The sequence below is a fragment of the Centropristis striata genome, chromosome 1 (assembly GCF_030273125.1).
Source record: "Centropristis striata isolate RG_2023a ecotype Rhode Island chromosome 1, C.striata_1.0, whole genome shotgun sequence".
NCBI classification, from domain to species: Eukaryota; Metazoa; Chordata; class Actinopteri; order Perciformes; family Serranidae; genus Centropristis; species Centropristis striata.
This window is the reverse complement of record NC_081517.1, coordinates 18,847,583-18,859,517: the sequence shown is the minus strand read 5'-3', so window position 1 is coordinate 18,859,517 and position 11,935 is coordinate 18,847,583. Positions and strand designations below refer to the sequence as shown.

Below are 11,935 nucleotides of genomic sequence, written 5' to 3'. Positions count from 1 at the left end.
CAGTGAAACGTTTAATGACTGCCACAATTTTAGGAGACAAAAAGATAATAGAATAAATATAATAAAGTCCAGAGATGGAGACTATCTGAAAAGATGTTCCAGCTAGGAGTTGGAAGTAGGGGATTTGTCTCTCTGTTCATCTGTGATATTAACTAGACGTTACACTTCAAAAACTAAACTACTCTGTTGAAGATGACGACAGTTTTTGTTTAACCAATAGGATAAGAGATTTTCTGACGCTGACCAATCGGATCGACCAATTCAGACCCTTTAACCGCCTACGTACGTATTAAAGCCGCAGGAAAGCGCTCAGAGTCAAACTCTGGACAAACTTCACATCGGAGAGACATAAAATGTTAATACTTTTTATAATCTAATCTTCACATCCTCGACAACCATGGTTAGTATTGGATCATGTTAAGTTTCTATATTTTACGTTATATATTTGACTTGATTAGATGCTAGCTGGTTAACCGGTTAAATGAATCAGCATTGGGTGGCCGTTAACCGCTGTCATTCAGTTAGCGGTTGACTTTTATTTCAGGTTAGTCGATGTGTAACTTAAGTTTTCTAGCAGATGTTAATTTAGTCATTGGTGTGTTCTTTGTAATGGAAAGGCACGGTTCCAAAACAGTTTTAGTTTTCCCTGTCTGGTAAAGGGAGAGATGCTTACTTTAGCTTAAAAAAAAAAGGTAATTACATGAGAAAACATGGCGGACGTTAATAGACTCCAACCATCAACGGTTGTCCACGGCGGGAAATATCTCTGTTTAACCTGCTGCTCTGTGGTCCAATAGTATGTCTGCAGACCCGGAGGCAGCATCTCACCCAAGCACCACTTTTTGAAATGAGTTACACTTGTAATACAATTTTAAAATTTTACTACACCCGAATAAAAATACTAAGATTTAATTATTGACGATCATGAAGCTTCTAATTAAAGAATTTCCCTCCAGAAATCAGTCTGATTCTGATGAAGCTTTAAGTCTCTTCTAACAAGTTTTGAAGATTTATTTACACCATCAATTCTAACAGTTTAAAGGTTTAGTACACCCCAATACTAAACAGTTGGAAGGGTGATTACACCAAAATACAATAAATTAACAGATGATTAAAGGTTTGTTCCACCTATGTTTTCTTTACATTCTTTACAATCACACCCAAATATGTATTTTTGTATACATCTATATAATTTACACATGTTGTTTGATCCAACTATTTCAGTTCTTCATTTCTTAATATTCATCAGAGCACAAAACTTGCACTGCATTGATCGAAACCGCCACAACATATAGGAAATGTCTGGCCTTGGGTGTCCAGTTCTCACTGTTGTTGTGGGAATTTGAAATACTGAAATTATTTAACATGTTTTATTTAATAAATGAACTAATGATGCTAATAATGACACACAGGTCATTGTTTTGTGTTAAAATAATATTTTCTATATTTTTAAACATTTTTGATTCACAAATGCATTACTGTAATGCGTCCAGATAAAAATGTCATGGTTTCCCCACACTTTTATACAATAAATACTTAATAAACTTCATAAAAAATAAATATACATTTGTTTAAAAATGTATAATTTGACAGAATATAATCAAACATAATGGTTTTTAACAGTGTATAAAGAACAAAATCGGAATGAAATTTGATGAGAAAAAAATGGTTAGATGTTACGGTAATGATAGAATTGTTTGCATTAAAATATGTGTATTTTTTAATCAAATACATTTTGGTGATACCAGCTACCCTTGAGCATATTTAAGTGCTTGCCAAAGAAAAGAAAAAAACCCTTTTTTGTTGTTTTTTTAATTTAAAAGTGTGTTACGGTAAAGAATTTTGCTCACAGTGTCTCCAAAAATGTCAGAAAATACCTTAAAAATGTTTAAATACATTATAAATTTATATTAAACAATGACTTTAGATTGTATATGTTATAAAGGGTCAAAGAAAATATGTATTCAATGCTCTTGGATTTTTGCTATGAGCTGTACCATGTTCATGAGAATCACCCATATATACAATACAGGGTTGTACTTTTTTTTCCCCCATAACATTGGTGCTACAGAGGTTTATAGTTGTGTAGCACAATCCACAAAATCTCTAGCATTGGTATAGTCACAAACACCTCATCTGTAGGCTACACTCTAGAAAACATGAAAGATAGGGTGTCACTGGGGCTAAGGCTGTATAGGCTACATCTGTATTTTACTGTACTGTGACTTATTGTGAAGGGCGGAATAAACACGGAATTGGACCGGGTTTGTTGATAACGGTGATATTTATCTGGCTTACCAAGAAACATCCAATTTCATTTTCATGAACAAAGGCTAATAGCCATCCAATAAAGCAGTCTTTACATTTAACTAAAACCTTAGATATTTTCTTATTATGTGAACACGTATAAAACTACAAATCCAATGAGAAAACCAAACCGTGTGGCAGTCTGAGACTTGCAATCTTGTTACTTTCATAGCCATAAAAACTCACCAAAACTTTCCTATGTATTTTTTTTCTTTTTAGTAATTATGCATTTACAGACCCCGTCCTCCCTGCAATTGAATCCAGTTTTATCTTTTTCGCTGTTGTCGACAAGCATCTGAGAAGAATGAATTAGCTAAATGTTTGACTTTGACTTTTTTTTCCTTTCCAGCGTGAGTGTATCTCGGTGCACGTGGGTCAGGCTGGTGTCCAGATTGGAAATGCCTGCTGGGAGCTTTACTGCCTGGAACATGGGATCCAGCCTGATGGACAGATGGCGTCCAGTGAAAAGACCAACAATGGAGGAGATAGTTCCTTCAACACCTTCTTCAGTGAGACTGCAGCTGGAAAGCATGTCCCCAGAGCTGTTCTTGTGGACCTGGAGCCCACTGTCATTGGTAAGCTCATTATTAAATATAGTTGCTGTTTGATTTTGGTAAGCCAGACCGTTCAGTAATATCTTATTTAACATATTTCCTCAGATGAAGTGCGAACTGGGACCTACCGGCAGCTGTTCCACCCTGAGCAGCTGATCACTGGCAAGGAGGATGCGGCCAACAACTACGCCCGTGGACACTACACCATTGGCAAAGAGATCATTGACCTGGTGCTGGACAGGATCCGCAAACTGGTGAGTCACTTCATAGCAGGAGGGGTACTTTAATAATGAAGCCAGGAGCCTGGGAAAAAATTATATTCTTAATGACTGATGTATCAGGAAAGTGCAAACAGTGCAGTGCATGCAATGTTATCCACTCAGACTTAAATTATGCAATTCACCTATGTGACACCAGAGGGCACCAAATAAAAAAAAAAGTAGGTTAATTTCTTCTCACTTCTTATGATATCCTAACCATGCAGATATTTTGCTTTTAATTTTTCCAGGTTTTTTGACCTGTCTTTGAGATTTCTGCCTTTAACACAAGGTTATAGACAAAAATGAACAAGAAATAAATTCTTTATTTTGTAGTTTGACTAGCTCATAGATGTAATGTTTTTTTGATTAAGGTAATAAAGGTGCCAGTAACAGCTGACATATAAGACTAAAAAAGATCAGATAAGTAACACTGACCCTGAGTTAACAATGACAACATTAAGTCATATATACATTTAAGCTTCATGTCAAATTTAGGTTCAATTGTGGCTTTGACTCTATCTTCTGTTTACTGTACAGCGTCAGGTCAGTGTGAAGAGGCCTTTGTTTTTGTTTGTTTTTATGTGAAGAACTATGAAGTAATTTAATATTACTGTGTTAAACTAGTTAATAAATTAATTGGTCTCAAGTGATTCTAATCATCTAAACTATGTTACTGCATTCTGTCCCCAGGCGGACCAGTGCACTGGTCTTCAGGGATTCCTGGTTTTCCACAGCTTCGGCGGTGGCACCGGCTCTGGTTTCACCTCCCTGCTGATGGAGCGTCTCTCTGTAGACTACGGCAAGAAGTCTAAGCTGGAGTTCGCCATCTACCCAGCTCCCCAAGTGTCCACAGCTGTGGTGGAGCCGTACAACGCCATCCTGACCACCCACACCACCCTGGAGCACTCTGACGCTGCCTTCATGGTGGATAACGAGGCCATCTACGATATCTGCCGCAGGAACCTGGATATCGAGCGCCCCACCTACACCAACCTGAACAGGCTGGTGAGTCAGATCGTGTCCTCCATCACTGCCTCCCTCCGTTTTGACGGTGCCCTTAACGTTGATCTGACAGAGTTCCAGACCAACTTGGTGCCGTATCCACGTATCCACTTCCCTCTGGCCACCTATGCCCCCGTCATCTCTGCTGAGAAGGCTTACCATGAGCAGTTAACAGTGTCAGAAATCACCAACGCCTGCTTTGAGCCCTCCAATCAGATGGTGAAATGTGACCCTCGCCACGGCAAATACATGGCCTGCTGCCTTCTGTACCGTGGTGATGTGGTGCCCAAAGATGTAAACGCTGCCATCGCCACCATTAAGACCAAGCGCACCATCCAGTTTGTGGACTGGTGCCCCACTGGTTTCAAGGTGGGCATCAACTACCAGCCTCCCACCGTAGTTCCTGGTGGAGACCTGGCCAAGGTCCAGAGGGCTGTGTGCATGCTGAGCAACACCACTGCCATCGCAGAGGCCTGGGCTCGGCTTGACCACAAGTTTGATCTGATGTACGCTAAGCGTGCTTTTGTTCACTGGTATGTGGGCGAGGGTATGGAGGAGGGAGAGTTCTCTGAGGCCAGAGAGGACATGGCAGCTCTGGAGAAAGATTATGAGGAGGTTGGAGTTGAATCTGTTGAGGGCGAGGGTGAAGAAGAGGGTGAGGAGTATTAGAAAGAACATGAGGCCACTAGTTTAACAGGACAGATAATCTCGTTGCGGTTTTAAATACATTCAAATGTTTGTGCTGTAAAATGCAATGTTGTGAATGTTCTGAAAGATTTGAATAGGTCCTGGCTGTGTTCTAAATAAAGTACCTGTGGCATATAAAGCTGTGCATCTGTTTTTTTAAATTTTCTTATTACTTTGTTCTTTTGGGGAATTAATGAAAATGAGTAGTTGTTTAATTAGTCTTTGAAAATCTTGAAATTCTAAATCCAGTTGTTAACATGATTTTAAAAGAGACCTGTATAACTGAGTGAACATAGCATGCCACACATGCATATTTTGCTTTTAGCTTCTTTTCATTTTTACAGAAAACTGGAAAATAAGTTAATCATGCCATGCACAATCCCATAACTACCATACCACTTTAATCAAATAATGTATCCTCCACTACGTCTGAAAGGGCCTTTCTGCCTAGATGCAGTAAGGCAAATGGCACAGGAACACAAAATCCCTCTACTGAGTAAAATAAGTAAAATCAATTTCAACAGAAGTTCAAAGAAGAAAAAGTTTTAGTTGCTTTTTAATCTAATGAGCTCAAATAAAACTATGTAGTGTCAAATCATTTGAACAGTATTAAAGACAGCTTGGAAAGGTGAATTAATCCAGCCACTTTTGATAATCACCTTACACCAAACAGTCATCTACTGAAATGTTCAGTGTGTTCCAATACCCACACTAATATACTATTAAGTATGCCAGAAAAATATATTATACACTGTATAGTATGTATAATGCAGTGTACCCAAGTACCAGAATGTCCCACAACAGTATGCAAGCCAGCATGTTTTTCTGGCTATTCTTACCCAAAATCCTCATGTGTCCCAGTTGTAAAAAGTAATTAATTTTCTTTTCTGTCCTCTGTACTTCTGGTTCCACTTGTAAATGAGATTTAGATCTCAATGTGCCATCCTGATTTAATATAGGAGGAAGAAATGGTGGATATGTATGACAGAAAGATGATATAATCTCAAAAGTAAAACAAATGTCAATTGTTCAGAAAATCCAGCAATCACTGTATGGTTTTTGTGCATAGCTCTTAAGAAAGAAAGTTTACAATGTTCCAGATTTTACATGGAGGATCAGATGCAAATTATAGTTGTTAGCTATTCAGATAATTTGTATTACATCAGTGGAACTGATAAGTGGGATAATGTTCTGTATAAATGAGTGACATTAGCTCCCTCAAAAGGCTTGAGTCTTAATTTAGATAAAAGTATAAAAATAAACATGGTCCATTTGGCAGCTTTTCTGGAGCTTTCACAGCTGTTGTGGAACTACAGATGTTCAAATTTACATCTTGCTTAAAATCACTATGGATTTTTTTTGGTCAAGCACTATTTCCTGTTCAGCAAAGAACTTTCTGCCACAGAAGTATGCATTTTGCTGCGAATGTGACTGAAACAAAACTACAGTTATTTGTCAAGTTCAAGAGAATCTTTATTTAAACTTGTGAAAAGTTAAATCACCTTTACAACACGTGTGCATATTCAGCATTATGTACAAGTCTGCACACCTTGTTAAAAAGACAAATATCTAAAATATTTAATAAAACAAAAAAGTAAGAAGTTACTATAGGAAGAATGTACATGATGAGCAGGTATTAACATGGTCCTTTTCTCTACGTACAACACAGATAAAACAGACAAAACTAGAGAAGCAGACCAAAGGAACTTTTTTCCCATCTACACAGCCAGTCTGAGTCTCAGTCCACTCAGCTTCAAGTTTAAAAGCACAACTGATACATATACAGGAAAAATGTGGGAGAACGTTTCAATTTCAACATGAATTTGAACACTTTAACATCTCTGTTCCTCCTAGTCTCATGTGAACGTTGTGCGTCAACTAGATTATGTCAACATTTAGCTTCATCAAGAACTTTAAGATAATGAGTTTCTATCAACAGCAGGAAAATAGATTTAAAAAAAAAAAAAAAAAGAATAATCAGTGGCTGAGAGACTGATATCCAACAATCATGTACAACAAATAGATTCATTTCCAATGTACAGCCTCGAAGATGACACTGCAACCCTTCAATAAAATACAGGAGAATTTAAGTTAATCCTCAGAGTGGCTGGCAGACAGGAAGAAGTGGCTGGTGGTTAAAGATAGATAGTGATTGAGGAGGTCTAATGTGCGGCGGTGGAAGATTTGCTGTCGAGCAGCTTCTCCACCATGAGCTTGGCGTAGCGCATGCGGCTGGCCAGCTCCTTACTGCAGCCGAACTCCTCCAGCAGAGACAGCTTGTACGTGCGGAACTCCCGCTTCTCGTCGATGTAGGTCACGGCGTTCATCAGCGGACACATGATCAGCTTGGTGTGGTCCTGGGAGAGAGGGGTTTGAAGAGACGGGTTCAGGATTTGTGGTCAAAGCCAATAAGGCCAAATACAGGTGCATCTCAATAAATTAGAATATCATAGAAAAGATTATTTATGTCAGTAATTCAATTCAAAAAATGGAAACAACACATTATATAGATCCATTATACACAGAATGAAACATTTCATGTCTTCATTTATTTAATTTCTTCTAATTATGGCTTATATTTAATGAAGACCTAAAATTCTCTGGCAAAAGTGTCTCAAAAAATTTAATATTACAAAAGACCAATTTTAAAAAGTATGTTTAATATGGAAATGTTGGCCTCGGAAAAGTATGTCAATCTATACGACTCAATACTTGGTTGGGGCTGTTTGACTTGAACTACTGGAAATTGACTTTTCCATCATATTCTAATGTATTGAGATGCACCTGTAAACCTGGATTATTTAGTAAAATGTGTTTTAAAGAACAGGCCCCTGGGAGAAAATGTGGCGCGTGTCTAACCTGGAAGAAGTTGATCTGAACGGTGCCGTTGCTGAGGTGCAGGACGATGGCGCTCTTTGTTCTGAACCACAGGGCGAGGTAAGGCAGCCGAGCCAGCTCGTCTCCGTCCCGCCGAGCCATGTTGGCGCCGGCCTTCAGCAGGTGCTCGCTCATGTAGTTGCGGAAATATTTCAGCAATGTTACCTAGAAGGGGAGAGGACAAGTGCATTGGAATAAATTAGCATTGTGTCTCATGTCACCAGCTTATCATATTAAATTTGATTGTATGTTGCGTGTGATTGCATGTTAGTTTACATGAGTGATTTTGTAAATGATATACCAGATTACGTTGAAAATCATGAATTTGTCAAGATGTGTATTTGAAGTCAAGCATCTCCCCAACCTTCAAAACATTATTGTTGCTGCTACAAGTTACAGAATTTAAATCCAAGGCTTGAAAAGTAAATGTAATGTCGACTACTGACCTTCTTGGAGAGCGTAGTGGGGTACGAGCGCACGTTGAGGTAAGATTCAGCTGCTGCCTTGTCGATGTACTGCAGACTGTCTCCGTCGGCGTACATGATCAGCCGTGTGTAATCGTTGAACAGCACGCCAACGCTGTTGTCACAGAGCTGGTAGCCTGAAACACATTTTAAACTCTTAATAAGAATCTCTTAAAAATTTCAAAACAAAGATTTTTGGTTTGCATGACTAGTCAATTTAAGAATATTTCTAACCTTGAAATCATAACTGTTGAAACCAAGTACTTTCTGAACTTTTACAACTTTTTACAAACCCCAAGTATAACCATAGAAAACAAAATGTCAATACCATGGTTGGAGCTGAAACAAACAAAAACAAAAATCCAGTCTCAGACGTGAAAACTAAATGGTTGTAACATTGGGAATGTTGAATGTCCACTTGTATTTATCAAATTAATTTAATTGTATGGAGAAAAAAAAAAAAGATTGCTGAATATATGCAAGGTAGACACAACATGAGAGGTCTAGAAATCTACCACTCTGCATATCATTAATTTGTTTTCCTGAACTGCTTTTCGAAGCTAAAACCTCTTGTGATTAAGGTCGATTTTCTACATACACCTAATTTGTAGGATATATATATATATATATATATATATATATAAAATTTAATATATTATATATATTTAATGCTTACCTAATCCATATTTGTCAGAGTAGTCGACCCATTTGCTGATCCAGAAGATGGGGACACACGCAGGATCCTCTGCTTCTCCTGCAAAGGAACAGAACAAAATGTTTACACAAGCACAAAGGTGATCCAAATCTCTAAAATGTGCAACATTGAAACTAAAAGGGATTGGTCAGCTAAACTGAAGAGTCTGCACTCACCTTGGCAGATGACTGCTTTCTCAGAAGGCTTAGCAGCAATGATGCTGTTGAGCTGCTGCAGCATGTCTCTCAGGTAGCAAGTTGCTGGCTCAGGCTCCCTAATAAACACAAGTCAACAGTTATATACACAAGATAAAAATGAAAAGGTTGTGAGCAAATTAAACTTGAATGTTGTACAAATATCTCTCACCTTTGCACAGGCTCGTCCTTCACATCCACCTTCTCTGTCCCTGCTGGAAAGGGAAAAGCAAGTCAACACTATATCCTGTGGAACCAAAACTATTCACAAGTATTGGTGTGTGTCATTTACTGCTGGGACCGTTACCTTTGTTGTTGATAGCAGTCAGTGGGCGTCTCTGGTTGGGATCTGTAGCTGTGGAGGGGGCAATGGAGAACCTCGGGGGCACAGTGAGGCACGTAGTGGGCAGACGTACGGGGCAGTAGCCGCTTGTGAAGTACTCGTCCGCCTGCACCTCGGTGACGGTGGGTCTTTGGGCAGGGTCAGCATGCAGCATCCGCTTGATGAGAGAGCTCGCCAACGGGTTGACGTGCTGCAGAGAGAGTTTTGAGATTGTATGTCTAAAAAGGAAATACAATACATTGAAGGTGCATTGTGTGCTTGGTCACTCCAGCTTACCCATGGGATAGTATAGTTGTTCTTCTTGATACGGTTGTAGGTGTCCTTAAGACAGGAGGTTTCGAATGGGGGCTTACCCACCAACAGCGTGTACCTGAGAGAAGACAGACAGACAGTGAGGGGGATTCTTTGACTGGGCTTAATGGTGTGCAAAGTGCTGTTTTTGAATTCATGGCAAAACACAATGTACAATAGTGAAATTGTCAACTGTCTCCCAGACTTTAGACTTACAATATGCATCCAAGTGACCAGACGTCCACTTCATAGCTGTGGCCTTTCTTACAAAGCACTTCAGGTGCAATGTAGTTGGGTGTTCCACACAAGGTCTTCTTCCTCTCGCCATCAAACTCAATCTTAGTGGCCAAACCAAAGTCCCCTGGAGAAGAAAGATGGACAGGTTTTTGTAAAGCCGCAAACTAAAAGCACGTATGGGACATATTAACGTTTGTGAATGTGACGTTTTCCCTAATAGAAGCTTATTTGTTTAGTCTAGTAAATAGAAAACACTCATCCAGGATGTATGACAAATTTCCGTGAGGGTTGTGCCATATCCTTTAACACTGGACCAACAGGTTTGTGTGAGTCATGATAAATTATACTGGTGTATATTACTCGTCAGCTGATGATACAAGGAGAATTGGATTTAAATCACTTGCCTATCTTGACATCCATGTCATCGTTGAGGAAGATGTTGCCCAGCTTTAAGTCTCTGTGGATGACTCTCCTGTTGTGCAGGTACTGGACACCCTTGAGCAGCTGGGTCATGTAGTAGCGAGCCTCGGGCTCAGTCACAGCCTTACGGCGCTTGTGCAGCTCCAACAATGACTGGAATAGAAAATTAAACGAGTTAAGGCAAAGAAAACACTAATAAAAACACATGAAGTATGTGGCTCAGTTTTATTTCTGAGAGACCTGAAAATGCAACTTGGCAGTAATGCTGCCTAAGATGGGTGTAATGTGAAAATAGATCATTAGTGGGTGGACTGGACAATGCAAAGCAAATATTTGGGAGGTGACCATGGCAGCACAAACGACAAAAAAAAGAAGTCATTTTTGTATTTTTAGCGACTTTACCTCGCATATTTAAAGTTTTTAAGCAACCATGTTCAAAAGTTATTTGGCTTTTCTCACAATTTAAGACTCCTCCACTAGGCCTTGCGGGACAACGGATGAGGCCTCCGTGATAACCGTTGACCCTGTGAAGTGTGTTCACAGAGAGAGCATGCATTTTAGCCCTTGGCACTCACCCTTCTTCTGCAGATTTCCAGGACAACAAAGACAAAGTCGTCGTCTTCGAAAAAGCCGTGGAAACCCACGACGTTGGCGTGGTCGAGACTCTTGTGAATGGAGATTTCAGAGCTCATCTTCTCCCTCTGGTGCTGCTTTAGGATCAGGGACTTGGGGACGATTTTTCCGGCGAAAACCTGGTTCGTCTCCATATCTGTGATTTCGTAGCATTTGGCGAAACCACCCTTTCCGAGGAATCTTCCCCTCGCGTACTTTTTCATGGTGCGTGGGTCCACCAGAACATCTGGGATTTCTTTCAGAGGAGCCGATTTCGGGTCGACATGTGCCGACGGATTCGTCGGCTTCGGGATACCTGCACTCATTTTGGATTAAAGTGCACTTCGGCGTCTTTAAAATAAACGTTTGACTCCTTTCAGCTGTCGACGGATCGATACTTTCTGTAAGGGTTAAAGTAGTGTTAACCGACGTTACTCTAGCCCTGGAAGCTAGCTGGCTCCCATACACTTGTGAATTTAAATCAAAACTAACCTTAACCACCTTTGGACGCGAACGTTGCCTCAAAACTTTAATTCAACGCTAAAAAAAAAAGTAGTACATGCGAGTTTCAATAACTTCAAAAACCTGAGCTAGCCGTGAAACTAGTCTCCAGACTGGTCTCTGGTGGCTGCAGCGCTACTCCGTCCTGTCTTTGACAACAGTCTCCGCTACAGATTTAAAATGCTGCCTGGTCGTTACGGCGCTCTCTGATTGGTCCGCTCGATTTGAATTCCAAGGCGGCGCAGCAAAGCATCGTGGGAACAGCAGTGCAAAAACAGCCAATCGGTGAACGCGAAGTCATATTCTGCGACGTGATTGGTTGAATGCCTGTTGCTATTCGCTCGTCAGTTCCTAAACAGAGTGCTGACGGGAAATGTTGTCCGAGTGGGATTTAAAACCAATGAAGTGGTGGGAAAAGTATTCAGATCCCTTACTTAAGTGAAAGAATTAAGACCACACTGTGAAATTACTTCACTACAAGTAAAAGTCCTG

The 11,935-nt window shown here is 39.9% G+C and overlaps 2 protein-coding genes across 3 annotated transcripts; one reads left to right on the top strand and one right to left on the bottom strand.

The window, feature by feature from the left end:
- Positions 1-208: 208 nt before the first annotated feature.
- LOC131971989 (tubulin alpha chain-like) lies at positions 209-4,949 on the top strand. Its single transcript, XM_059333701.1, has 4 exons — positions 209-400; positions 2,657-2,882; positions 2,967-3,115; positions 3,812-4,949. Exons 1-4 carry the CDS (start codon positions 398-400, stop codon positions 4,790-4,792), a joined length of 1,359 nt encoding a protein of 452 aa, XP_059189684.1. The 5' UTR covers positions 209-397; the 3' UTR covers positions 4,793-4,949.
- Positions 4,950-6,258: 1,309 nt separating this feature from the next.
- Positions 6,259-11,630, bottom strand: plk1 (polo-like kinase 1 (Drosophila)). Of its 2 annotated transcripts, XM_059340717.1 has the most exons (12): positions 11,435-11,630; positions 10,906-11,343; positions 10,315-10,483; positions 9,890-10,034; positions 9,659-9,752; positions 9,347-9,572; positions 9,212-9,254; positions 9,022-9,119; positions 8,828-8,905; positions 8,134-8,288; positions 7,670-7,852; positions 6,259-7,167 (listed from the first exon to the last, which is right to left on the bottom strand). In XM_059340717.1, the coding sequence occupies exons 2-12, from the start codon at positions 11,266-11,268 to the stop codon at positions 6,973-6,975; spliced, it is 1,749 nt and encodes a 582-aa protein (XP_059196700.1). In that variant the 5' UTR covers positions 11,269-11,343; positions 11,435-11,630; the 3' UTR covers positions 6,259-6,972. The 2 variants fall into 2 exon arrangements, with proteins under 2 accessions (XP_059196700.1, XP_059196694.1); XM_059340711.1 differs by having other exon boundaries at positions 10,906-11,629.
- Between the last annotated feature and the right edge of the window lie 305 nt (positions 11,631-11,935).

Excerpts from the sequence above, each read along its gene's own strand:
- LOC131971989 (XM_059333701.1), top strand. Across the intron at positions 2,883-2,966 it reads CCTGGAGCCCACTGTCATTG|ATGAAGTGCGAACTGGGACC; the intron begins GTAAGCTCATTA and ends ATATTTCCTCAG. Across the intron at positions 3,116-3,811 it reads TGGACAGGATCCGCAAACTG|GCGGACCAGTGCACTGGTCT; the intron begins GTGAGTCACTTC and ends TTCTGTCCCCAG.
- plk1 (XM_059340717.1), bottom strand. The coding sequence starts at position 11,268 with ATGAGTGCAGGTATCCCGAAGCCGACGAATCCGTCGGCACATGTCGAC. Across the intron at positions 9,255-9,346 it reads GACTGCTATCAACAACAAAG|CAGGGACAGAGAAGGTGGAT; the intron begins GTAACGGTCCCA and ends TTCCCTTTCCAG. Across the intron at positions 7,853-8,133 it reads CCACTACGCTCTCCAAGAAG|GTAACATTGCTGAAATATTT; the intron begins GTCAGTAGTCGA and ends CTCCCCTTCTAG.